Genomic DNA, 27,912 nt, shown 5'->3' on the forward strand with positions numbered 1-27,912 from the left:
TTACCGCTTCTAGCAGAGGGATATGTCACTAAATAAGCTTCTTCAGCTTTCAGCATTGACAACTAAGAAAACTTAGTGAACTTAAGTACACAGGTCTATACATGCATCACTGCAAATACTCTAGTAGCTATCACAAGATGGTGTGACAGAATTTAAAAGATGAGTTATACCTTAGTAAGATAATTCACTCTCGCCCATGTACATTTTTTTAAACAAATAAACAAAATGCAATAAAGTCATATAACAGTAACATATGTTGGGAGTGTCTACAGTAAGCTGTCTGTGTTGTGCACCTTGAGCTACACCGATCTGCCAGACTCCACATGTTGTGTGTTTTATGAGGTCTCTCCATAGACACAATGATTTTTAAACTGTAAAATTTTACATTATATTCCTTAACCCTGAACCTAAATCATATAGAAAACATTATTTGTTTTTAGGTTTTTTCAACAACAACAACAACAACAACAACAACAACAACAACAACAACAACAACAACAACAACAAGATGAAAATAATGATAAAGAAAAAATGGTCAAATCCTTACTATCCATTTGGACATTTGGTCACTGCAACATGGAATACCTGGGCCACACACACATACGTGGATAAACACCTCATACATTGACCTTATGTATGTTCAAAGGAATGTTTCATTTACCTTAATCTATAGAGCTACACCACTAGCAATGTTCTTGTGTAATAAGCATGATGTTATTCAGAATTTATTGAGAATGCTCGAAAAATACATCAAGATCATCACGTCAAAGAACCAAGAAATAGTGCAGATAAGCACAGAATTGCATTTTCATTGCCTTGTTTTACTAAAACCTGCTTATTTTTTATGTTTAAATAAAAAAATGTCATATTTTAAAATCACATTTATTTCAATGTTTATATATGAACTGAAACTTTTGGATTCCACTATATGCTCTATGCAGTCTGTGGCTAAAGCCTACAGTATACATAAGCATTGCATTCGCATGAGTGAATTTTGCAGTACACCCTCGCAGCTTTGTAAACAAACGGGCAGAAGCGTTAGCTAAAATCAATCTAATGCAACTGAGAGAGTCCTAAAAACCAAGAAAACTTTAAACCAGTCATTTCAGCATCATGGTTTGTTGGTTTCTCAACTTTTATTCCAGTATCCAGAAGACCTTATCACTTACGGAGCGATTGATTGAGAGAATTGGAGCAGAATAGCTGAAATAGTTACTTTCATTGTTTGGAACCGCTTAAGAATGAGACACACCTGTCAGAAATATCCATCAGCTTATGCAAATAAAGAGTATGGGCGTGACAAAGAGAAAGGTGTTTGATGTGCCCCTGCAGCCAAAGTAGAAGGAATGCAAGCACAGCAAACCTGTTACTCAAGGCCCTTTAACATGAGAAAGATAGTGTTTGAAAGTTCAACCGAACCCATAAATAAAATGTATCTGCTGGGAGAAACAAAAAAATTATTATAATGCTGAATATGAACAAATGTTCATATAATGCTTTTGTCTCTGTGTGTACTCTGCAGACAAACCTCAGTAATTTAGCATGAATGCTACATTTCCCTAATTTCAATAGGACAGTAGAAAGTGACAAGACGTCTGGCAGAATTCACCCCTGCATGTGCTCTGCCCATGGGGCAATGTCTGGATCTAAAAAATGCACTGAAAACACTTTCCCTTAACAAAAAATGTATTATTAATACCAGCTTGTTAGTAAAAAATGCACAAAATCATTATGTAAAGAAAATGTCTGTTTTTCGTCTTTCAAGAATGTCAGGGGTGTGTTTGTTGGTGGGGGGAGTGGGGCTTATGTATACATTTAACAAAACCTTGATGAGGGTCCCTCATGCTGAACAAAACAACTTGCTCTTCACACACAGTACATTCTATAGAGCGTTTTGAGACCGTGGAGTTCATAGAAGCAGTTTACATTGTCAAGCACACAGTGTGCACACGATTATGTAACAACAGACAATATACATAAACATAGTCAAAAAACAGGCTATAGGTGGGCTATTCCCAGTTTGTTTTCTTTCAACACTGACTCCCTGCCCTGTGTCAAGATTGTTGTACCCTGTGTATTGTTTCACGGGATCACATTTGTATGTTTATCAAAGAGATGGCAAAGAGAGGTAAACAGGTTTGTATTGCCATTTGCAGTGGAAAGGCAAGTTCCCACCTGTGGCTTCCAGTGAATTTGCAAGTTACAATTGTCAAGTGTGTACATGCACGTTTAAAAAATAACCAATGGCTTGACTAAAGCTATAATTAACCTTTAAAAATATTATTTTTTAGAATTTTTGCAAATTCAGAGGAAGACTGAGAGACAGAGACTGAAATAATGCAGAGAATATTTTGCGTGCATGCTCTGAAAGACGCATTTAATCATTCAAACATTCACTAAATGCTGTATTATCGGACAGAGAAATGAAGACTGTTGCTTGATTATGCAAAAACCTTCTGCAATTACACAAACCCATCAAGCACTTTTGCATTTAAAAGACATCCAATAGCCGTCCAAACACAGCCCTTACATCTTAGACAACAACAAGGTAAAATTTGGGCTGTCCGTGAAATTTGAATAGACGTCTAACCATATAGACTTGTCAAAATCGTCATCTAGAATATGAACATGAGAAGGTAATGATACCAGTCACCTTGTAATCACTGTTGACTTTGCTTACATGATGGAATATCATCTTGCAACCACTCATAGCTGGACTATATTGGGTCTACAGTTAACTAAGAATGTGAAATGACGGCTATTTCTAGCTGGAAACGTACGTATTTATAAACTGTTGAACTACTACAGTAAAAGGGGCTGTGAAAGTAAGGCAAATACTAGCCAGACCTGTGAATTAAAGGCAGAGATGCAGTTGTGGCGATGGAGGGATACCACAAGAATTGCAGAAAGAGTGAGGAAGGCTGCTAATTTAACCTAAACTGAACATTCTACTATAAAACAAAGATCCAAACAACACACTCCTATTAGTTTGTGCAAGTTGCACGTGTATGCATGTGTCTTTTGCATTTTCTTGCAGTTTGTGTGTGTGCAAGCAAAAGTGAATTTAAGGTGTCACGAGTAATTTCGAAAATGTAAAAAATGAGAATAATGGTATGTGGTACGTAATATGGCTGAATAGACCTGTCTACATTGAGTCCCGTCAAAAATGTATGAAGAGATAATAGAAATAGATAAAAGATAAAAACAACACTTTATGATGTAGAAAGTCTGCAGCATGTTTTGACATTATTGTAAATCATTGCAGACTTTAAATGGTTTATACACATTATAAGTGGCTCTAATAGAAGCCTGTATTAAACTAAACAGCAACAATAACAAGAAGTAGAGACTACTGCAAAAAACAACAACAACAACAACAACACACCATTGGAAAAAAAAAAAACGCAACTGTGGCTACATTATTGCAAATATTATTACCTGGGCTGTCCCACGCATGAGGTGAGGCCCGGTGCGAGTTAGCAGAATTTGCATTCCTTTGCCCCCTCTGTCCGTCCGGTGCATTGCCCCTTAACTCACGGGGACCCGTGCGGTCATACAGTCGCACCACCCTAAGGAAGGCCCTGATTATTTAGTTGGTTCTTGCACATTTAGATGCATTCCAAGTAAATTAGTCAGACACCGTGTTTTGTAAAATGAATGATAATCTGGCAAAAATGTATATGTGGCATAGTTGTTGTATCATGGCAGATCTGAAATAAATGCCTGGTGAGTATATCGCTAAATGATTAATGCTCTCTCGAGTTTGCAAATAACTCACCACTTTCATCAAACCCTCCCCTAACTGATAATCTTAACAAAAGCGGGATAAAAATGCAATCATGATATTTCAGCTTGTTTCTACAAGTCTTTGAGGTCTTTTATCTTGATTAGTTCAAGGGAATCATAGTGCCTGAGCTTTCCACATCAGAGGTGAGTTACTGAGCAGAGCCAAATCACTCTTTCCGTAAAACCTTAAACAAGTTCAGGCAGTTATACAACATATGCAAATCTCATGCTCTCTTTTTTTTTGCAAAAAAAAAAAAAAAAAAAAAAAACATCTCACTCACTAGTCTCTAAAATTGTGCTATATGGCACTAAAAGTGCTTCTTGGTTTGTAATCAGTATATAGCAGTTTTGTTGCTACATTGCACCATATCTTAACAGGTTCTGTATATGGTAGCGGTGCTATTGGCCTTCCAAAGGTTTTCCCCTTTGCCTTTTTCAAAACACTACACACAATTCTCATAATTTGGCACAATTTTCATGCACACTGACTCATCACATGGGCAAACATGTCACAAAGTTTTACAATTAGCACACAGAGCTTTAGCATAAAAGGGCAACATGTGAGCTCTTCTGTTTATGAGCAATGAATGCAAACATTGGAAACAATTTTAACTGTAAATGATTTTGTTGTTTTGTATGTAGACCACTGTATGTGTAACTTTGTGTTGGTTGGGATACACTGTGTACATTGTTTTTGTGGGAAAAATTGAATATATTTGTTACTGTGTATTTGTGCGTATAAAATCAATATTCTCAAATATTTGACATCACAATTATGCATGTACTGTCTGAAGTAAGACCAAGAGGTGTTTTACATTGATCATAGTGTTTTACATTGTTCAAGTGGTTCTTATAAATGTCTATTCATACGATGGTTTGTGTGTACCGTTTTTAGACGAAATAACATTGCTTGAATGTAATTTTGCAGTAGATTTAAGGGGGTTTGCCCATGTATGTGTGTTTTGATTTATATGTGGAGTTCTGAGAGTATGAGCCATGCTTTTACAACGTGTGTGAACAATCCAGAAAAACTAATCAAACAAGAGAAGATGAGGAAATCACTCACTACTCTTGACTGAATAGCTTTTGTAAATTAAGTATTTAATTTATACAGTGAAGATTATATGCAATGTCGTTTTGCATTTGATACTTTATTAAATGTACACATAGGCCTGAAAACCCCTGTTAGATAGACCTACCTAAATACTGCTAAATAAGCACTGTTTATTTTATTTGTATCTATGATTGTATGTATCTTTGTTCTTATTTTCTTTATTTTTATTTGACAGTAGTCCCCTTTTCCCTGTATTATAAACGTGACCCTAAAACAAATGATAAAAACTGAAATGTGATTATTTGAACATTTGCTCCCCTAGTACATACAGTATAAAATGTATTCACCATACTACCGTAACTTGCAATTACTATACTTTTTTTAACATAATTGCAAAATCTGTTTTGTGTTCTCATTTTTTTTTGGATGTAGTGTTTTAATGAATCTGTATGATTCATATTGAATAGGCTCTGTGCAAGATCTGAAAGCATTTGATTTTGAGCACAAAATGGTTTTGAGACAATTGGTTGATTTTGCCAGAGTCAGAGGTTTTCTGAATGCAGTTTGAAGATTTGGTTTCGTGCTTAAGGTTTTGAGAAAGTGAGTGGTGGTTTCGTAAAATTCAGCACTTTATTTTACAATCCTGTTCCCATTGTACATATATGTACTTATTATAGTTATTGCAATAACTAGGTAATAACTAACCCTGAACCTTTCATTAAAACTAACCATACCCTTAGGACTTTCTAAGCCTATACTGTAAATACACATACTGTAAAAAAGAAAACTGGGTAAATTATGTTCAAGAGCAAAATGTGACCGAATGAGTGCAGAGGCATATGGAGAGGCTTGACCAGAGTATCAGCCATGTAATCCCTTGAGTTTCTGTTGGTATTCGCAAAAAAAAAAAAAAAGTTTCTGCCTGTTGAGGCCTGCACAGAGAGAAACTGACATTTCAGAGTGAAAGAAAGACCTTTCCTTGACAGGAGATTATACAAAAAAAATCAGAAAAACTATGATAAATCAATACAAGGGAGGCGTGAAAGGTTAAACAAGAAGAAACTAGAACCGATTGCAGTGGTTGATCGCAGAAAGTCAGAGTTAATAAAGATGTAGGTGTTGCAAGAGGGGGTGGGGGTGGGAAGATATGAATCCTATATAGGGGACTGGTTACTTGGGTGTGTTTTAGGTGTGGTACAACTCAGGAACAAGGTTAAACGCCTGGGGCCAGCATGTCAAACATTTGTCACCAAAATCATGCATCAATGAGGCGTTGCTATGTGTGGTATTCCCTATAAAGGTTCACTACTTTTTTTCTTACCTCACCTTTCAGCTCATTCTACCTTTTGTATTACAAACTACAGAAAACAACAACTGCCATAACTGCTTACCCTAGTAAAAATGACTAAGTAACTGCACAGCTGGAGTCAATGAGTGCACATAGGACCAAACATAATAGCTTTGTGCATGTTGTGGCAAGACTTGAGAAATGCCACTGCACTAATCTATTGTGACTTGTCCCCACCACAAGGACCATTTATCCCCACAAAGGCAGTTTTTGTCAGTAAACTGGCAGTATCTTTAGTTAAATACATGAGTGCATACATATACATAAATATAATCATTTAATAGATTTGTGGACTACATTGGTTATTTCTAAAATAATTCCATAGAGCTGAAATGATTGTGAAGGATTTGGTTAGTCCGGTCTGAGCAGTTTAATTTTACACCACTTCATAGGTGTGGAGTCTAATTCCCCTTACGACTGCAGCCTTATAGGGCAGTGTTAGATAAAGGGGGAGGAGACGCTGTCATAAATGCAGTTGTGTACTAGGCTACTCAGATTTGCAGATATCACATTTGCTTTAAAAGAATCACCAATGCCAATCTGTGCTTGTTTTTGTTCAAAATTCATAGAATTTTCTAAAGATAATCCGAACCAACATTTTCCTCTTTCTTTTTCTCTTTTAAATTGTATTGTAAATATTCTTGTCATTTGAATTTGGGTCTTTTCCTACACTCTTAGAAGAAAAGGTTCTATCTGCGCTGCGTATTTCAAACCCCAAAAAGGTTCTTACTTAGTATTTTTTTGTCTTGTTTCTAGTCCAAACATCTAAAAATTCTTTAAAAACAAGAAGTATTTACTAGACAAGTAAAAGTAATTGTCTTGTTTTGGGAAAAAATAACTCCAAGAGTTTTTGCTTACAATAAGGAAAATAATCTGCTAGTGGGGTAACCAAAATAATCTTAAAACAATGTTATTTTACTTACCCCACTGGGAGAATATTTTGCTTATTTTAAGCAAAAACTCTCTTAATTTTTAGTTATTTTTCCCCAAAACAAGACAATAATTTTTACTTGTCTAGTAAATTTCTTAATGTAAGATTTTAGATATTTACTATAATTAGAGATATATCTAGAAAGACAAAAATACTAAGAAATTCTTAGTTCTATATAGAACCCTTTTTAAGTGCCAAAAGGGTTCTTTCTTGCCATTATAGAACCTTTTTAGCATTAAAGGCTCTTTGGAGTATACTCGATTATACTTCTATATAGAACTTTTTAGGGCTTCCAAATACGTAGCACCAATAGAACCTTTTCTTCTAAGAGTGTTGTAGACTGGGTAAACCCAGCCTGATACTGGCGATTTGATATTGGAAACCTGTACATTCGTTTCTACTGCTTCTGTTACACTTTTGCGGGTTGCCAGTTGATTACGCCTCTTGTGCAGCAGAAAATACAGAGCAGACTCCCCAGACAGACCAATGTTCAATTTTAAATTGAGCTTGGTCTGGAAATAGCCAGACAAGTCTTTTCCATTTTTTGTGTCTTTTCCATTATTATTTGTTGCTATATTTGACAATACTCTCTTGGATACAAAAATAAAAGGGGTACTTCAGCTCTGGGAAGATGAATCTGTATTTAAACTGGGTCATTGATGTAGTAGAAATGTGAAATTATTTTTGAATTTGGTGCCTTCTAGCCTGAGAAAAGACAGAAAATGTATTTTTGTCTCATGGGGATGAAAGACAACAACTCCCAGAATGCTTCGCTGCCCTGTGAGGCCATTCCCAAAGCCACCTACTGGATTACTGTGACTGAGTTAGAGAGAACAGACACTACGATTAAAAACTGAACGTGTCTGTCAATATAATGAGTGAGTCGCCGCGCGAGTGTCAGAGCACTAACTGCAGGAGTCAGATTACATTTACCATCAGGAATGAGCTGAATGAGCTCTCGTGATGAGAGCTGAGGTAATCGTGTCTGCGCTCACGGCGTACATTCACAACGCGTGTTCAGTCTGGCGCGTATTTAGTTCATGCATTTGGAAGCTTAACTTTCATAGAAATTAATTTGAGATGTTAAAACACTTACATTGCGCAGCATAGCTCCGTTTACATGAATGCCTGCAGCTGCGAGCTGAGCTGTGAGTGTGATCTCCCATCCCCCATGCACGGGTTGAAAACATGCAGAAATGGCTCCCTCTGCTGGCTGTAGTCTTTAGCCTTTGGCCAAAAATTCCTCTGATGAGGCAAATATGGTCAATTTGCGTCATCTGAGGAATTTTTCCAGAAATAAAATGCATTAATCTATGTTATGATATCTATGATATGAGGGGGGTAACCAAAATCATTTGAATATAATCCAGGGTTTCTGCTGATACAAAGCCATATACTAATCACTGAAGTAGCCCTTTAAAGTTCCTAAATATACTGGGAAGACTAAACTTAAAACATTTTAAAAAGTTCAAAACTCTGTGGACTACCACTCTGGTTTATAATGGAAGTGCCATCAAGGTTCACCTTCAAACAGGCAAATTCAACATAAAACGCTCAACAGCAGAAATGTGAAGACTCCAAAAAATAGTTTTATTATGTTGCACAACTATTAAGAATTGAAGGGATAGAATCTTGACCAATTCATTTCTATTCTACTTTATTACTGGCTGTCAAGCAGTGTCACCATGAATTTGCCAAGTAACATTTTTTGTTAATCCTGAAACAACATTCCTGTCTGAAAATGTTGTCGTAAAAAGAATTCCTACCTCTAAACTTAACTCTACTCATGATTTATTACTAAAATCCAAGGGAAATGATAGGTGAATAACAGTGATGTAGAAGCACCCAACCCTGGTTGTAAGCCTATAACTGGACATAAACTGTAATCTTTTCCCTTCAAATCAGTTGATTGAAATGTTGTACCAGGACCAACAAAGATCTCGATCCAGAAAATGCTTTTCAAGCAGAAACAGAAGGTATGTTTCTGCTGCATCAGAGGTAGGCCTTTTAGTTCACAGAAAGCATAAAGACTTCAAAACGCAAGGTTGAAAATGTTTAATGTTTTTTTTTTTTTTTTTTTTTCGGCGTTCACTTTATTTGAATATAAGCCTCAGTAGTAAACATAAACGTGCATAAATGATGTTTCTACTTTCTACTATGTATCTACTTTTATTATAGCGCTCATATTGACAGACAATAGATCATTTTTATTTATAGGGAGCGACGTAGACATTTTATTGTAGGGCCATTAAATATACTACATATTTAATATGTTATACTGTATTACTGTAATTCATTTAGATCTACCACACCTTAGCAACATATACTAAACTCAACATACTAATGGAGTCCAGGGGAGGGGATGGAGGCCAACTTATACAAATCTGATCCTGGGCCCTGTACACAAGACAACCCTTCCATCTGTTCGTCTGTCATTCAAAAACATCCTCCAGATTACTTGCAGACTTATCCATCACTTGCACACTTCCTGTTCCCTCTATAGCTGCAAGTGTGTTCCCAGCCTCAGTTGTGAGGATGGTGGTCTTTATGCTTTTGGTAATGGTGGCAGTGCTGCTGGTGAAGCTGCTAGCGCTGTCACCCTTAGCAATCATGACTTCCTTCTTAACCAAGCCTGTGTTATGAACATTTTTCCCAGCACTTCGGGATGAGAGGTGGCTGCTTTCAAAGTTGTAGTTCAACGCTAAAAAAAGGACATAAAACTGTCACAAAAGTTGTTCAGATTCTGATGTGAAATACTTCTAAAACATGTATATAAAAATAAATGTGTTGTGTGCCTAATTAAACTCACAGTTTGGTCTAGAGATGGAGAAATTCTGGAATGAACTATGAATGTGCCTGTGAAGGAACACACAAAAGTACATGACGGAGTCCATGGTGATTCACTATTATTAAAGTTTCAGTATTAAACAAGCACTGATGAAGCTGCACCCACCTGCTCTCTTCTCCTTCCAGGAGTTTCCGATAGGTTGCGATCTCAATGTCCAGAGCTAGTTTGATGTTCATCAATGACTGGTATTCTCGCACCTGTCGAGCCATATCCTGTTTAGCTCTCAGAAGAGCTGCTTCCAGCTCCTGCAGACGGAGTTGTGCATCTTTCACAGCTAGTTGTCCACGTTCTTCTGCCTCTTTGATCTGCAACTCATTCTTTGAATGCTAAAATAAGAGGAAATAAAAGATTAAATTCTTCCCACACTCTGACATACAAAACTTAAGATCAACTGGGATTAATTGAGATCATCTGAGATTAACTCACATATAATACACTTTACCAAGCTTTACTGAGAGAATGCTTGCTTTATTCTTGTCAAAAATGTCACCAGAAATAACCAAGCTCAAAGTGTGCTGTGCATTGTTTACTGACATTTCCCCCCATTTTTTGACATTTGACCCTGATTTGAGTTCTTACCTGCCCCTTAATAAGTTCCATCTCTGAGTGTATACGTGCAATTCTTCGGTTGTACTCTGCAATTTCAGCCCTTGTGCTTTTAAGGTCATCCCCGTGTTTGGTTGCCGTCAACTGCATTTCTTCATACTAACATTTTATAGCACAGATGAACATTTAGGTACAGACACTAAAGCACAAATTAATTAGTAAATATTTAGAAAATCTCATATAATTCAATGCAATAAAATAAGCATGTTTGTGTGATTTGTGACATACACACACACATTGCAAGAAAGTTAAGCCACCTTCTGTTTGTACCAGCTCTCTGCTTCAGCACGGGTACGATTGGCAATGTCCTCATACTGAGCACGAACTTCAGCCACAATGGCGTCCATGTCCAGATTTCTGCTGTTGTCCATCTCTACGACAACTGACGTGTCCTTGATCTGAGTCTGGAGCTCACGGAGTTCCTTAAAACATGGATTGCTGAAAACATTCATTCTGAAGCCCTTTTAGGCCTCCGTTTACCACTATTTTTTGAAGGTTTACATTTCTTACTCTCCAGAAGCATTATAAGCTCACTTAATACATTCTATCTAAAAGGTGAATATGTGACTCCAGGAAAAGATTTATTAGAAATGTAAAGAGAGTGATTGTACCGTCTCGTAAATCTTCCAAAGGAAGTTTATCTCATCTGTTATGCAATCCAATTTACTTTCCAGCGCCACTTTATTCAGGTATGCACCATCTGCGTCCTAACACAAACATACACAGAGAACAAAATATATTTCTAATAACAGAATTATGATAATTATAAGTTGTTGTCAAGTTTTAAGGCCCAGTTTGACAGACAGGGCTTAGACTAGGTCTTAGTTTGATTAGGGCATTTATAGCTTGTAAAAACTTGCCCTAGAAAAAAACATTACTGGTGTGATGTAAATCTTGAGACAAAACAATCGCACCGCCAATGTCTGTGCAAGTTGCTTTCAGCTCAAACATGCATTTTAGTCTTCTTTATGAAACCAGGGATAAAAGTCTTTGATCTGTTTGCACTTATTTTGTGCTGACCTTTTTAAGCAGCACAAATTCATTGTCAGATTCACTCCGTTTGTTAATTTCATCTTCATACCTGAGGAGAAATGTTCAAAAGTAAGTTTGTTTGGAACGTCCTTAAACAATTTAATGTTCAAATACACATGAAATTCGTGCAAATGTCTTCTCACTTGCTCTTGAAGTCTTCTACCTGGCCAGCCATGTCCTGCAGGCCAGACTCCAGACGCAGCTTCTGATTACCTAGACCATCCAGCTGTCTGCGAAGGTTAGCAATGTAGGTCTCAAACATAATATCAATGCTGGACTGACGGCTGGTCTGTTCCTGTAGGAGACTCCACTTGGTCTCCAGCATCTTGTTCTGCTGTTCCAGGAAGCATACCTGGGGAAGACAAGAAGAGACTTTTTCCAAGATTTTAGATTCAAATTTGTATAAGCCTTGGTATGTTGAATTTAACACAAATCAAAACAAGGCTGTGAGCGATAAACTGAAACTCGATGAAAAATGCAACGTTTTTGTAAAGTTTCTACAATAATAGTTTTTGCGAGCAAAAAATCCCCCTAAATAACGACTTATATAGTGATGGTCGATTTCAAAACACCGTTTTGTAAAACTTCGGAGCATTGTGAGTCAGCGTATCGGATCCCCAAAGTCACGTGATTTCAGCAGTTTGGCGGTTTGACACGCGATCCGAATCATGATTCGATACACTGAGACTTCAGGAAGATGTGTTTTGAAATCGGCCATCACTATAGTTGTTATATAATGTTTTTTTTTTTTTGCACACAAAATCTATTCTCGTCGCTTCATAAAATTATTGTAGAGCCGATGGGCTTTGTAACGACGTCTTTATACCTTTTATGGTCTAGACAGAGGAAATGACATTGGTGTCAATGAAGGCCTTTCTGAGCCATCGGATTTCAACAAAAATAGCTTAATTTGTGTTCCGAAGATGAACGGAGGTCTTACGGGTGTCGAACAACATGAGGATGAGTAATTAATGACATAATTTTCAATTTTGGGTGATCTAAACCTTTAAATAGTCCTGCAGAGTTTCAAATTAATTTTTAAATGCAGCCTATAAGTGCAAATGTCTCTCTGTCCTTTACTGAACAGATTATATGAGTTCAAAGATAGTTGTGTGCACAGATAGGTGTATGTGTTTTCAAAGAAGGCATGTAAGGGAGCGGCCGTTGTGCCTGATAGTAAACTGATATTGCCCGGGAGGAAAAAAAACAGACAAAGGTGTGTTTATGGCAGAGAACGAACATTGCCCCTTTAGGTAAGTTAGCTAAGTGGCGGTCCTGATAAAATATGACACTGATATGACTACTGTTACTGATGTATTCTGAAAATATTAAAAGTCAACACAAAAGGTTCAAAAGAAGACAAGATGAAGGAGGACGTATTTACCTTGTCAATGAATGAAGCAAATCGGTTGTTGAGCGTCTTGATTTGCTCTTTCTCCTGAGTCTTAATGGCCTGGATGTTCGGGTCAATCTCCAGTTGCAGAGGTGCCAGAAGACTTTCATTGACCTTTACCGCTGTAATTGGAGGACAGATAACTGGACTGGAGCCCCAACCTTCCCTGGAAATCATCCCTGAACGGGTGAGGGGGGTCCGCCTGTTTCTGCTCACACCTGCTGAGGAGTGACTGCTGAAAGTCCTCACGGTTTTCTTCGTGTTTAGCATCTCTGGACGACACTGCAGTCAGGGTTAGAGAAGACAGAGAGTTGAGGGGTTGGAGCGGTGGGATGACAGACGTGCCCTCAAACTCTTATATGTAGCGTAGGGAGTGGCTCAAGGCCAGATTATTGGTCAAGAAACAACTTTCAAGATATGTACGGCGAGTTATGGGTCTGAACGTCAAAAGAACAATCATTCTGTTATACATTAACTGCTTCATTTAGATCCCTGAGCAAAGGGGAAATGCTTAGAGTACTCCAAAACTTACAGTATAATTACTTTTTATTGTGAAATCTGAACGTGCTAAGAAACCATGAAGCAAATGTACTTTTATTTGCATCCTGGTGACATGAGAGCACAGAAACAGTAGATCCAGAATCAGCTAATCAGAGACCAGACAGAAATATTATGATAAATTATTAAGAATAATAAATAAAAAAACTTAATTGCACAAAATAAAGAGACATTTCACAAGTGTGCATAACGAGTATACCAGTGTTCATGTATGAAACCACTATAGGAACACCCAACTGGAGGGCAAAACAAGGCTATCCTCCATTGCCCATCAGTAATTTTTACCAGGTTTGTAGTAAGATTGTCCTTATTGATGTTGCATACTCTGTAGGCAAGCAAATGAACACAGAATATTAATACAAAACAAGGTTTCTCGATAGATGTGTCTCATTGAAAACCAAAGAAAAAGTGTTGCATTCATATTTTTGGCTCATTTACTCCCCTATATAGTCTGCATCATCAAAAAAGTGTAAACTGATTTTAATCTTTTAATTTCACTGTACATTAAGGCACTTTAAAGGTGGGTTCATCCTGATCAGTCCTTTCTACATTGTTTCAGGTCTTTCCATGGTTAATCTGCCTTTAAAATGAAGTGGTGAATTGGAAAACAAGATTTAAAGTAAAAACCCATAAACAAATCCTTGATTTGCATTAAACTTTGCTTAATTTAATCCTTATTGGTGCAACTCACCCTATAGTGTTTATCACGTGAAGCTTTTTAAAAACGTCCCACTGTTTTCAGTGATTGAAGTGTGCATGGATCTCAAGTGCCAATATCTAGGAACAATGACAGGCTTGTGCTGCAGTTCTATGGCTGCTTTTCCCTCCAGGGCTCCGTGACGGTGACTCACGTGACTGAAAACTATGAATTTGACAACTTTAGGTCTATGTCCTGCCTCTTAGTTTAATTGCTGACTTGAGCCTGTCTCCATTATCTACAACTGCAAAACTCTTATAGCTTCGTCCATACAAACACTCCGTATGTTGTACTTTTCCGCAGCAAAAGTCATCATGGGCTGATCCATCCAACTTGTAAAGAAAACAACCCAAGACTTTTAAATATTGGGTGAGCATTTCTGACTAAGTTACAGTCATTACATTGCAGCCAATCCTTTGACAGTAACCTCCACACTGTAAAAATAGGACACAATGTACTGTATAAATATGATTTTATTTTATTTTTTACAGGTATTTTACCTGTATTTGGAATTATACATTGCATTAGGTTGTGTTTTAAGGGTAAATTAACAGAAATTTCTGTAAAATTAATGCCCTGGTAAAAAATTACCAGTAGGTCTACATTTACCATTTAGTTTTTATTTTTTATTTTACAGTGCACATAAAAATACACACTTTCTAAAAAATATAGGCAACAAATAGTTGTTTGAAAACATGTTTGAAATACTAACAAAGGTTTTTTTATTTCTTTATTTTTTTTGCATAAAGATTTGTCACAATTAATTTTAAATGAATAATGAAATGACATGCACTTAAACATTAAACTACATTAAAATGTAATATGTTAATAAGCTTTACAGTTTTTTTCTAGATCTATAAATTATGAATCAGAAGGAAAGACATGATTACTGTCACTGGATAATAGCAGCTATTAAAGGGAGCGTCCAACCTCAAAAATGAAAAGTTCTTATTTATTCACACTCATGCCATTCCAAACCTGTTTGACCTTTTGTCTTCATGCCAAACAGCAAATCTATTTTAATAACCAAGGAGTTTTGGTTCCTTAGAATGTACAAATAATATAATTAAAGTTAATGGGGACTAAAAAAAACAGTTTGGATACCAGCATTCTTTTAAATATCATCTTTTGTGTTCAACAGAAGAAAGAAACGCATTAACATGCATTTGTAAAAACATGAGGGTGAGTAAATGATGACAGAGTTAGTCAAATCAAATCACCTTTATTTATATAGCGCTTTTCACAAGTTCAGTTGTTTCAAAGCAGCTTCACAGTGTTAACAGGAAGATAATGCAAGAGAATTTGATTCTGCTGTACAGCCGCTCTGGTGAAAATGGTGATGTTATCCAGCTAATTTTAATATAGTGCCAAAACGGGCAGATCACTAATATATAGTTGAAATGTAGGTGTCCCCAACTGAGCAAACCAAAAGACAAAGGCGATGGTGGCAAGTAACCAAAACTTCTTCAGGGCCAGAATGGAGAAGAAAACCTTGGGAGAAACCAGGCTCAGTCGGGGTGCGAGTTCTCCTCTGGCCGATGAACAAACAAACAGTGAATGATTATATGATTATAATAGTGGATGGACTCTCCCTTTAAATATGAGAGCTTCCCAGAGGTCCAATAAAACAAGAATCAAAAGTCTAAATAAGTGTAACACTTTTTCTGATGGGATTTTGATGGGCCCCCTATGACTATAAATAACTTTATAATTATATGTCAAATTGTTCTACTACCCTGAACCCATTATTCTAACCCTTACCACCTAATAATCTAATGAGAGTTAGTTGACATATAGGTAACTTTATTTATAGTCATCGAAGGTAACCAAGTAATGGCATTTTAAGACAATATTTGATTTATATGTAGGTGTATCATGTTCAGGTTGTTGCCGAGTCTGATTTATATGGGAGAGGTCTATGTACTTTTGTCATAAAAATGGTGTGGCATCTTTTGTTCCCCTTTTTCATGAAGGTCACATGCCACTGAAGAAAAAACGTTGTTCTCTTCTGTTAATGCAGGTTAATGCAGACTAAAAGTGATTAAAAAGGTCAGCATATGATTAAAAATATATATATATATATTAGCTGTCTTTTCTCTAGGTGAGAGAAAAATGACAGCCCTGGTACAGTGCTTGTGAGGGGCTTGTCGTGACATTAGAAGACTATTAATATCGGCACAGACAGCAGACAACTTGTTTGTATGATTAGATATAAAAGTGCAATGACACTTTCGCTACACTTTTGCAATATTCCTTGCAATATTTCGGTCAGACAGACTCTGAAGAGGAACTCAAGCTGAACTCAATAAATAATGTGTATGCATCCCATATGCGATAAGGCATTACAGTCTAGACATATACAAAATGAAATTTTATTTAACAAATATTACAATTGCAATGTACAGGAATATTGCAAGTTATTGGCGGCACAATTGCTATGCAAGGCTATGCATTCCAGCAGGGACTAACTGCCAAGCTAACAACAGTCACAACAATCTAGAGAAACCAGGAGGGGGAAATGGAGAGAAAACTTGATATACCCTTGACATAGCTAACAATATATACATTAAATATCAAAAGAGTGACGTCGATAAGATTGAGTGATATTGTTTACTATTCATTTAAAATACCTGTTGTATTTTAATATAATTTCAAATTGAATGTATTCCTGTGATGATAAAGCTGAATAGATATGCTAATAAAAAGGAAGATATACATCAAAACGCAAGCTCTCACACTGTAAAAAAATCCAACTTATGTTTTGTATGACAAATTTAGTTAAATAGTTTTTTCAACTATTTAACATGAAAAAAGTTGAGATAACTCAAACAAATGGATTAAATCCACTCAAAAGTGTTCTGCAGCTGGTTGCCTTAAACTTTTAAGTTTTCTCAACTTTTTTTTTTTTTTTTTTTACAGTGGATTAAACACACATTTGTTTTTGTGACTGTGATATGGGGACATTCCATAGGCGTAATGGTATTTTCTATCCCCTTACACTGCACCTGCCCCTAAAACTACCCATCACAGGAAACTTTCTGCATTTTTACTTTCTAAAAAAACCTTATCCTGTATGATTTATAAGCATTTTGAAAAGTGAGGACATGGCCAATGTAATCCACCCTCTCCTTGTAATCATTATATACATTTGTGTCCTCATATGTCACAAAATCATATGACACACAGATCTCCTTGAGCACTTTCTACCACTTCATGCTCATGCTGAATCCTTTACTTTTGTTCGGGTTAGAATGTAATATGACCACAAACAAGCCCAAACCAGCAGCTAACCTATGGTGACCTATTGTTGCTGGCTTGAGGAATTTGAAAAAATTGTATTTTATTTGTTTTAGCAGTATTACCTAATTCTGGTAATTCAGCGGTTTAACCTTCTCTTCATGCACACTACCTGTATTCCTGTAATATGAAAAAAAAGGTGTGGTGTCCTGATGGAAAAAACAGGTGTCCGTCATTAAATCAGACCTTTAAAAAAGAGGATTGCACAACATTTCCCTTGAGGGGCATAGTATGGAGGACCAACCCTGCAGAAATGAAAAATAAATTAATTAATGAATCAATTAGTAAGTAAATAAATAAATATACACATATGTAAATGAATAAAGAGATAAATAAATGTGATAATAGGAAAATAAATAATAGAATTAACGACTTGATTAAATAAATATGATTCATTTTTAAATCAAATTAAAATTTGTATGATTTTCCATTAATTTATTATTTTCTGCATTGTATATTTATTTATTTATTAATTTACTTATTAATTTATTTATTTTTTTATTTTTGATCAATTAGTTTGGTCCGACCTCCATACTATGGGGACTAAATCTGACAGCGCTGATAAGAAACAATTGGCTCATGAGTGACACCTACGTGAAGGAAAGCAGAACTTCTGTTTGCTTTAGGATAAATGTTTCACTGAAGGAGAAAGCCTTCTTTGTAAGTACAAGGTGCTGAACTGAAGGAGGGAGTTGTTCAACTGCTTCAACATAAACAATAGCCTACTCAGGTAGAGGGACTGAACCCAGACAATTAGGTGTTGCGTTAATAGCCTAGTCTAAGCGTTAGACAAAGACCAATTTTAACACATCCTACCGCATCAATGTGCCACTATGACACAGTGGGAAAATTTGCGAAACAGTGAAATACAGTAATAAAGAAACACTGAGAAATGTCAAGCGACCTGAAAATATGTAATGTTGGATGACATTTCAAGCAGCATTAGCATAATGAAAGCTCTGAAGATGAATACAAATGCGAAAGAGTTTGAGCTAGCAAATCATAAGAGACAGAACTGAGAGCTGAGAAAAAGCATGTGTCAACGGGAAACTAGTGGCATTTTGCTGATTTTAGCACTCCCTAGTGGCTGAGTTTGGAATTCTATTTTGTCTACACCGAACACCGAGCAGCAGATCGATAGTTGAAGGACTTCTGGTTTAGGTCAATAGGGTTAGCATTAGCAAGGTCTAAACAACCCTTTTAGACAGTAGTACGCTATTCAGTAGGCAAAAAGCATTCAGCCATTCAAAAATAAGTGTAAACCAAATATATTTTGCAAGCAACACAAGAATTCCATGAATTTGAAGAAGAGATTAGGTTTTGGTCTGTGTGCGCCCTTGAGGTGGAAATCAGTGCTGTTGACAGGACGTCATTTTCCTGTATCGTCTCCCTCTTTTGCCTTTTCTCACCAACTGAATTATACTAAATTATTTCTTAATCTGCTGAGAAAATAAATGTAAATGTCACAGGGTGTGTCTGTTCCACTAATCCATCATAACATTTTACCTCACCCGAACCAATCACACATCATCTCACAGCCTTCTATCTTTGCTTTAGTCAACAAGATGACTCATGAAGTAAAAAATCTCAGTGACATATAATTAATGTCGCAACGTGTTTATATCAACTATGCTGAAATAAAAGATTCACTTTTAATTTTGTATATTGAGTGCACTGTTCACATTTATGAATAGTATCATACTACAGCATCTTTTCTTATGCAAACAGAGATTATAATTAGCCTATAATTAGCATTATCATTGTTCATGCCACTCTTTCCCTCTATAAAGAGTTTATATTCTGTCCTATTAATCATTAAGGTCAGCATTGTTGTGTATATGTCTGACTGCTGTCATGTGGGAACCTAATGTTTTGGGAAATAATTCTCTTATGCTCACCAAGGCTGCATTTATCTGATTAAACCTACTGAAGAAAAATAAAACAGTAATATTGTGAATGTTATTACAGTTGAAAATTAATTATTTCTATTTGAATGTATTTCAAGTGTAATTTAATCATATGATGGCAAAACTGAATTTTACAGCAGTCATTGCTCCAGTCTTGTGTCACAGTGTAAAAAAAAAAAAAAAAAAAGATAATGTAAGCCTACTGGCAGAAAATTACCAGGACATCATCCAGTTATTTTATGGACATTTCCATTAACCCTAACAAAGAGCACAACAAAGTTCAAAATACTAGTAAAACACCTTTAAAAAATAAATTTAATACAGTAGGCCTACATTGTGCCCTATTTTTTATGAATTTGTAAATGTTCTTTCACAGATCAATTTAATGCATTCTTGCAAAATAAAAGTATGAGTAAGAAAAAACAAAACAAAAAAACAATTGATTCCATTTTCCCCTTATTAAAGGATTCAGCTTTTCCTTTCCTTGTTATTTCCATTGTTCTTTCCATTATTCATTTTTGATGTTTGAGTTGCAGAAAATGAGCGGGTAAAGCAGGGGGTGACTGGGTGGAAATATGAATAAAAACCGACAAACATAAAAGAGTAATGAAAGGTTTACTGTGACTGCCGAGGACATTTATTCTGTTCCTGCTACATCCCGTCAAATGAATGCGGTTTGCATTGCATGCATCTGGAAATGGGTGCAACTCAACTAAAAATGTGATTCCACCCTTTCTGAGTCAGATGCATTAAAAGCAGGACTCTGAGTAAAAAAACAGCTGATTTACATAATGTAAATCTGAGCCTGTTCATAATAAGCCTAGAACATTGCATTCTTGTAAATAAGAAATAAAGCGTGCATGTTTGTTTGTGAGAGAGAAAGAAAAGAGTTTAGGAGTGGGGGTGGTCACATGTTGTAAAAAGGGGGCAGGGTGGTGAAATTCCTTCACTCTGAAGTGTGACTCACTGTCCCTCTGTTTCCCTGCTTTTTTGGCACTCTTTTTCTCTAACTCTGTCTGCTAGCTCTCTGCCAGCCGTGGCTGCCAACTTTTCATTAGACTCTTCATTTGTAAACCAAGATGGCTTGTCTGTGCTCTACAGATTTTATCAACACAAGGCAGATCTTTTTTCAGACATGTGACATCCACCAAACTACTAACCGGAAATAATTCAAAAATGAAGTGATAAAAGGCTGTAAACAGACTTTCTCGTGATCAGCTTTCTATCCTTCGGATTTAAGTGATGCACCTCAATATGACTACTGTTGATTTCTGATGTAGCCACAAAAAAGGAAATGAAACTGTTGCTAGGAAACAGACTGGTACAACAAAACACACACATATGGTTGTCATGTGTATGATTGAAACAAACACTTGGGTCTTTCAAGGTCTTGAAAACAACAATGCACTTCAGTGCATATAGAGCAAGAGCTCTAGTTGGAGAGCATGCAGGGAGCATGAAGAAGTGAGGAGAAAGGAGACAGGGTTGAACAAACCATGCACTTTTCCCCTGTAGGGCAGTTTGTGATTCGTATTCAGAGCTCTCGGAAATCATGGGATGGATGACTCATCTGGTAACCAAAGCTCTCTGGAATCTATGGACATCCCTTTCAAACAAAGACACTGAACATTGCACTTTTGACAGAGAAAGTACTATAGCCACAGACAGATCCAGTTAGCATTAGCATTCGGATCCAAGTAGGAGAAATATTCCATGATAAATTAATTCAGTCTGCCGCCTGTTACATCACAGGTATTTTAAGCTGTGCATGCAAACATTTATTACGTTATTTTATACATTAATTTAAAAAAGAGAGAAAATGTGTTCCTTGATGTCTGTTAAAAGTTTGTAACAAGTTAAAAAAAAAATAATGTAAGAACTGCTGAGAACACTGAACTCAAGAAAACAGATGAAAGTTTTGACAAGCATATTAACCTTTAAATGCACAAATGTTTCTCCAATCATTATTTCATATTCGGGCCTTTATTGACCCATCTATATATCTAACATGGATGGATCTCTAACTGCCGCAATAGTACAAAACTCTTTTTTTTACACTGTAAATATATATTTGTTTACCTTTAGGAACTTGTAAAGATTCAATTTGAGCAGATGCTTCTAACCATCATCACTGACCTCGGCAGAACTCATACAGTACATTCAACACATATTCACATAATCTGCCATATTCTCAAAATTATGATTGTCAAAAAAATCTATATTTTGATTGGTGATAGCTTCTTAACCAGATCCCCCATCAAAGTGACAGCGAAACTATTTGACTGCATTGATTCAATTATTGTTGCACAGGGGAAAAAATACTTACACTATTACATCTCTTGGGTCCCTAGCGGCCCTGTACACGTTTTACAAACATTTAATTAGAAAACAGACACTCTTTTTTAATTTTTATTTTTTTCTAGAAAGAAAAAAAGAAACAGAGAAAGAAAGACAGACAGATCAGCTTTCCAAAATGCTTTATGCCAACTCCTCAGGTTTCTTTTAACTCCTGGGTGTGTTAAGCCTCTGGTGTCTTGTTCTTTAGATCACAGGTATTTCAAAGCAACATCTTCATCACATCCATTAGCTTTGTGTTATTGTTTTTTGCTATTCTCAAATTTCAAATCCATACAATAAAGTTATTTTGTTTCATTTTTGTTTGTTTTGTTTTTAGTTTAAAGCTGGGTTCACAATTTTTATAGTCTTTTAATTGTTGCCTTTCAGACTATATGATCCTAGTGAGACCTAGTGAGACCGCAACTAAGACTATAGAGTTTTGCACATTTCCCAAGTTTCATATTTTCTGAATTTGGTTTCAGATAGCAAAATTGTTACTAAAACCCTAAAGTTTAAAACGGGTAAGTAGAGGTTCACAGTATTTCTCAATCAGTAAACTCCAAGACATTATATTGAGCCTTTGCTTTTACCACCTTCTTTTTTTTTATGCATTTGCAGTGTTTAGACTCTTTCAATGTGTTTTTAAACATAGCACATCACATATTTGGACTGTTATGTAATTTTGAGAAGGACCTTAAAAGGCCAAAAGCAAGTAAAACTATTTGTAGCACTGCAGTTTGCAGAAACATGAATAAAAGTAGTAGATTTTAGATGTTTTAAAGGGATGGTTCAGCCAAAAAAGTTAATTCTCATTCTGTTCTCCTCTGTGAAACATAAAGATGTTTTTTTTTTTAATGTGGTCTGATGTTGAATTTTTATCCCTTTAAAAACCTGAGTAAAAAAAAAAAGTTTAAATCCAATCCACATGTGGCCTTTTTTTGTTAAAATGCACACATAGGTGTAGCCTGTCCCAAAGGTGCCTGATCAAAATCATAAACCATTGTTTTCTTTCTCAACCCATTCTTCTCATTTGGATTTGTTCTTTAAGCTTTTACTAAAGCATTGTACGACTGAAAGCACAAAATGAGCCTGATCTCAAGGCCGTATCTTGTTGCAGTATGTATATGCGGCCGGGGCCATATGAGTTTGGGTATTGGGTTCAGATGGTGGGGGCAGAGGGATGAGATTAAGGCAGAAAAGGAGGGAAAGAGGATGTGGGAAGGGCGTTAGAGAAAGACAAAAAAAGTAAGGGGAAAAAACCGACCATGTGGGCAGGGTCTTAGCTGGTCAATGTGTGTCTGAGTCAGAGAGAGAAAAGGAGGAACAGAAAGAGTTTAGTGGGGGTATATAAGCGGCACAGTTCTCTTCCTGTGGCTTTCAAGGGTTGACATCCTTCAGTGTACACTCATCTTCTCGTGCAGCCGGTACTTCATTCCTCCACCACCATGAGCTACTACGCACCCCAGGCCTCTCACATCTCCTTCACCCGCTCTATGCCCACACACCGTGCTGCTAGTACGTACGGCGGGGCAGGTGGACATGGCACCAGGATCTCTTCCGCCTCTACCATGTCGCTCCGTTCGGCCCCTAGAAGTGGTGGCATTTCCTCTTCCACAGCCTTCAAGGTGAGCTCAGCCGGCACGGGTGGTGCAGGAGGGTCCTTCAGGGCGAGTGCTGGCTCCACGGGGGCTGTCATGGGCAATGAGAAAGGCCAGATGCAGAATTTAAATGACCGTTTGGCCTCCTACCTGGATACGGTGCGCAGGCTGGAGCAGGAGAACAGCAAACTGGAGATGCAGATCAGAGAGGCCCTGGAAAAAGGTGGACCAGAAACTCGTGACTACAGCAAGTACAACGCCATCCTGGATGACCTGAGGAGGAAGGTGAGAGACATTCTTGGGTTTATATGCTTTCCATGTGTCTGCTTCTCTGTGTGTTTTCCTTCTAGTGTGGGTGTTCAAGCTGCAAAATGAAGCATTTGTGAGCTTGAGAAAGAGTAGGCAGATATGCATGTCAGGAAGTGGAGATATCAGATGATTTGAAATGAAATGAAAACTTAGAAGCTGTTTAAGTTTTGCACAATTGGAAAATAATAGTGTACTTCAGTAGACATCTTATAATTTAAAATGCATTATAAAACAAAACAGCATATAAAATAATATTTTTAGGTTAAAAAAAATGTTTTCCAGTTTGTGATGTGGATATTTGTCATAAAAATTTGTTCTTGAGTTCATAGTGTTCATGAGAACTCTTCAGTGTAATAAAAACGCATGATCAGATTTCCGTACATCTCAATGGAGGGTGTGGCATGCCCAGCTCTCTCTCTCTCTCTCTCTCTCTCTCTCTCTCTCTCTCTCTCTCTCTCTCTCTCTCTCTCTCTCTCTCTCTCTCCCCTTTGTGCTTGTTGTTTTTCATGAACTGCATTCTAGTTACTATTGAGAGAATTCTTTGAATCCTTCCAATTTGGTTTAAAAATCTATGCAACCATGACAACGGTCAACACACAAAAAACATTCACAATTGTTTCTAAAACACTAGAAGAATGTTTGACGGACTACAGCCAGCTGAAACTTCATACAGAGTCTCTAAGTAGAGTCATAATGCAAAACAGATGTGGGATAAGCAATCGCACACACGCGCATGCACCCACATAGTCATAACAGCGCACTCTCGCACACAACAAGAATGCGATGAAGGACGCCATCATTTATAGCAGATGTGGCTGAGTCATTACAGAGCATTTGGAGTTCAGAAATGTCTAATCTTTTCCCTAATTCCAGCAATAGAAAACTGAGGTAATAAACAAACCCTAAATTAGGATGAATCTTTATATTTTTCATTTACAGATAACATTTTAGAAAGCCAGTTCTGATAAGCATGATAGTACCGTGTACCAGCTTCCGCTTTCCCCAGTGCAGGATGTGGCATGGACAAACTTTGTAAGAGTTATTGTTTAATCATTACTTCCATTTAAAATGTTCTGCTTTACACACATAGATAATATATACAGATATATACAAATTCTCTCATATGCACACATCAAAAACAGAACAATAAAGAAATAAAAACCTCTCACATTTGAATGTACAACAATTCTCATATTCAGTGTTGTATGTTTCCGATTTTCACAAAGAAAGGTAATACAAAGCATAATTCAATAATACAAATTCTGATTCCAGGTAATTACTTGATTAAATAAGAACTCCATTCCAAGAACGCTGAAATTAAAACCATCTGACAAATCTTATCTTTCGCTACAGAAAAAAAATAAAAATAAAATGGATGTCAAAAACTGCTTTTGTTTGGTGAAATATGTGCTTTATTTTGCCTATAGGTGTTTGATGCCACTGTGGACAATGCCGGGCTTGTTCTGCAGATTGACAACGCTCGTCTGGCTGTAGATGACTTCAGAGTCAAGTCAGTTTCCATTTTTACACCACACAAGCCCTTCTTAGAAACACACAATAGACAAGCCAGAAATCATCAGCCTCACATATGTGATGAAGGACTGTTGACATGCACACAGAAACCTTATAGTGTATTACTTGATTATGTGTGTGTTATAGGTTTGAGAATGAGATGTCCATCAGGCAGTCCGTGGAAGGAGATATTGCAGGTCTGAAGAAGGTCATTGATGACACCAACATTGGACGCCTGAATGTGGAGAGTGAAATTGAATCTTTGAAAGAAGAGCTCGTCTTCCTCAAGAAAAACCATGAAAATGTAAACAACCGTTCAGCACATAAGAGTCACTTAACACGCACAGAAAGAGATTCTCATTTCTGAATAAGCTTAAAGACCCCATGATGATATAACTTGACAAGCATAGTTTTTTTTTCGTATATTGATGTATTTTCTATTAAAGAAGACATTTGGGGTGGGACAAATCAACGGGGTCACCACTAGGCTTTTGCTTCATCACAACAACTAACCAAATATATATATATATATATATATATATATATATATATATATATATATATATATATATATATATATATATATATATATATATATATATATATATATATATATATATATATATATATATATATACACACACACATCTAGTCATATACTAGTCATATACAGATCTAGATTTTTATATATATATAAATCTAGATGTGTATATGACTTTCTAAAATGTCTAGTTTTTAATGGAAGTGAATGGGGCCCATGAGTTAGAAGCTCCAAAAAGTGCATTCATCCGTCATCAACATACTTCACATGGCTCCAGGGGGTTAATAAAGGCCTTCTAAAGTGGAATGCATTGGTGTAAGAAAAAAAATACATATTTAACACTTTATAAAGTAAAATATCTAGCTTCGCCAGACCACCTTCCGTATTCAACTTATGGAAAAAGCATAACTGATGTAACAAATGACGTCGTGTTTTGATGCAAGAGGCGTTACACTTTCTTTGTAAGTTGACTACGGAAGGCGGTCTGGTGGAAACTGTTAAATATTTTTATTACACTTCGCTTCAGAAGGCCTCTATTAACCCCCCCCCCCCCCCCCACCACCACCACCACCACCATGGGGTGATTTTCATTTTAAAGTGAACTAATCCTTTAAATTGATCACAGTGTGTTTAATTCAACAACATATTAACATCATCGAAATGCTGAAAAAAACACCATTGCTTAAAGTCATTTCCTACTCCTTAGACTTCTTTTGTGTTCAACTTTGATAGGAAGTCGGGGAGATGCGAAACCAGATTGCCCAGTCAGGTGTTCAGGTGGATGTTGATGCACCCAAGGGGCAGGATATGGCTCAAGTGATGGAAGAAATGAGAGCTAACTATGAAAAACAAGCTCTCAAAAATGCAGAGGAACTCAAAATGTGGCACGAATCCCAGGTACAAAACATTGACCACTACATGACAACAATTTAGCTATGATCTAATAATCAAACGCTTTCTTCTCAGTTATCAGAAGTCCAGGGGCAGGTAGCTCAGAACACAGAGGCATTACAAGGAGCTCAGATGGAGATTAATGACCTTCGACGACAGATTCAAACACTAGAAATAGAGCTTGCATCCCAACAAAGCCTGGTAACGTACACATACACGCCACTTTATGAATGTTTTAGATTTCAAATATCATATTTCAGATCTATAAAAGCTGTACTTTTAATAAAACAAGAAGTTCATGTTGAAAATATATTACGCCAAACTTTCTAGAAAGCGTCACTTGAGGATACCCTGCGGAACACAGAGCTACGTTCAAATGCAGAGATGGAGAAGTACAATAACATCATACTGCAGTTTGAAGCTGAGCTGGGACAGTTGAGGTCAAATATCACAGTGCAAGGTCAAGAATATGAAGCCCTGCTTAATATGAAGATGAAACTGGAAGCAGAAATCAGCACTTACAAGACACTTCTGGATGGGGGTGACTTCAAGTAAAGAGATAAAGTAAAACTTTTCTTTTTATATTTTACAGTGTTTCATTCACTCTTGCTGATTGACTGATTTTTCTTTGTTGTTTAGACTCCAGGATGCACTAGACGGCCGAGAGTGATATTGCAAGCGGAAATCTGAGCAGACCACAGAATGTGGGCAAAACGACTCCGCAAACAAAGTTGATAGCATTCACATTGAAACCTGTGGCAAATCTTTACCATTTGAAAGTTCCTTTCAACATATGTCTAGACTTTTATTCAACAGGACACAACAAAGTTGTCATTTCCAGGTTAATTATTACTTTCTGTCAATAAAGCATGTTCCAGTCTGAATTAACACAGAAACATAAGTTACAGACCAACAGAGGCAGCTTTTTAAACATCGGTTGAGTATTATGAGTCTTCATAATACACAACCGATGTCATTGCACAAAGGAGTAAAAAAAACTAACAATTAAAATGAAATGTGAAGAGAAATGTGAACTTCAAATAAGTAATGAAATAAAAACATGCTTCCTAAGTGAAATCTGGAGTCAAGCAAACATGAACAGACATCTAAAATCTTTTATACACAGAACAATGGTTTCCTCTTTGAAGTCCAAGACTTAATGATTCTTAATGAGCATACATGGGCCAAGATGGTGTATTTCACACAAAAAAAATCATTAAACTCAAAATTTAATTTTAGCAAAGTAAGTCTAGCTGCTCATTATTCT

The 27,912-nt window shown here is 36.6% G+C and overlaps 2 protein-coding genes across 3 annotated transcripts; one reads left to right on the forward strand and one right to left on the reverse strand.

The window, feature by feature from the left end:
• Positions 1-9,265: 9,265 nt before the first annotated feature.
• On the reverse strand, positions 9,266-13,280 carry zgc:158846 (uncharacterized protein LOC100009654 homolog). Its single transcript, XM_067458466.1, has 9 exons — positions 12,990-13,280; positions 11,749-11,957; positions 11,594-11,654; positions 11,185-11,280; positions 10,831-10,995; positions 10,547-10,672; positions 10,073-10,293; positions 9,929-9,975; positions 9,266-9,820 (listed from the first exon to the last, which is right to left on the reverse strand). The coding sequence occupies exons 1-9, from the start codon at positions 13,266-13,268 to the stop codon at positions 9,552-9,554; spliced, it is 1,473 nt and encodes a 490-aa protein (XP_067314567.1). The 5' UTR covers positions 13,269-13,280; the 3' UTR covers positions 9,266-9,551.
• A 9,832-nt stretch (positions 13,281-23,112) lies between these two features.
• Positions 23,113-27,888, forward strand: krt18b (keratin 18b). Of its 2 annotated transcripts, none has more exons than XM_067460014.1 (7): positions 23,113-23,677; positions 25,129-25,211; positions 25,361-25,517; positions 26,487-26,651; positions 26,721-26,846; positions 26,976-27,209; positions 27,285-27,888. In XM_067460014.1, exons 1-6 carry the CDS (start codon positions 23,240-23,242, stop codon positions 27,198-27,200), a joined length of 1,194 nt encoding a protein of 397 aa, XP_067316115.1. In that variant the 5' UTR covers positions 23,113-23,239; the 3' UTR covers positions 27,201-27,209; positions 27,285-27,888. The 2 variants fall into 2 exon arrangements, with proteins under 2 accessions (XP_067316115.1, XP_067316114.1); XM_067460013.1 differs by having other exon boundaries at positions 23,115-23,677; positions 26,976-27,196.
• The last annotated feature ends 24 nt before the right edge of the window (positions 27,889-27,912 follow it).

Source organism: Pseudorasbora parva, chromosome 12 (genome assembly GCF_024679245.1).
Source record: "Pseudorasbora parva isolate DD20220531a chromosome 12, ASM2467924v1, whole genome shotgun sequence".
Classification (NCBI taxonomy): Eukaryota; Metazoa; Chordata; class Actinopteri; order Cypriniformes; family Gobionidae; genus Pseudorasbora; species Pseudorasbora parva.

What these genes read in the sequence shown, in the direction of transcription:
- zgc:158846 (XM_067458466.1), bottom strand. Translation starts at nt 13,268, where the DNA reads ATGCTAAACACGAAGAAAACCGTGAGGACTTTCAGCAGTCACTCCTCA. An exon ending in TTTGGAAGATTTACGAGACG is followed by an intron (nt 10,996 to 11,184) that starts GTACAATCACTC and finishes CCATGTTTTAAG; the next exon opens with GAACTCCGTGAGCTCCAGAC. An exon ending in AGAGCTGGTACAAACAGAAG is followed by an intron (nt 10,673 to 10,830) that starts GTGGCTTAACTT and finishes ATAAAATGTTAG; the next exon opens with TATGAAGAAATGCAGTTGAC.
- krt18b (XM_067460013.1), top strand. Translation starts at nt 23,240, where the DNA reads ATGAGCTACTACGCACCCCAGGCCTCTCACATCTCCTTCACCCGCTCT. An exon ending in TCAAGAAAAACCATGAAAAT is followed by an intron (nt 25,518 to 26,486) that starts GTAAACAACCGT and finishes CAACTTTGATAG; the next exon opens with GAAGTCGGGGAGATGCGAAA. An exon ending in CTGGATGGGGGTGACTTCAA is followed by an intron (nt 27,197 to 27,284) that starts GTAAAGAGATAA and finishes TTTGTTGTTTAG; the next exon opens with ACTCCAGGATGCACTAGACG.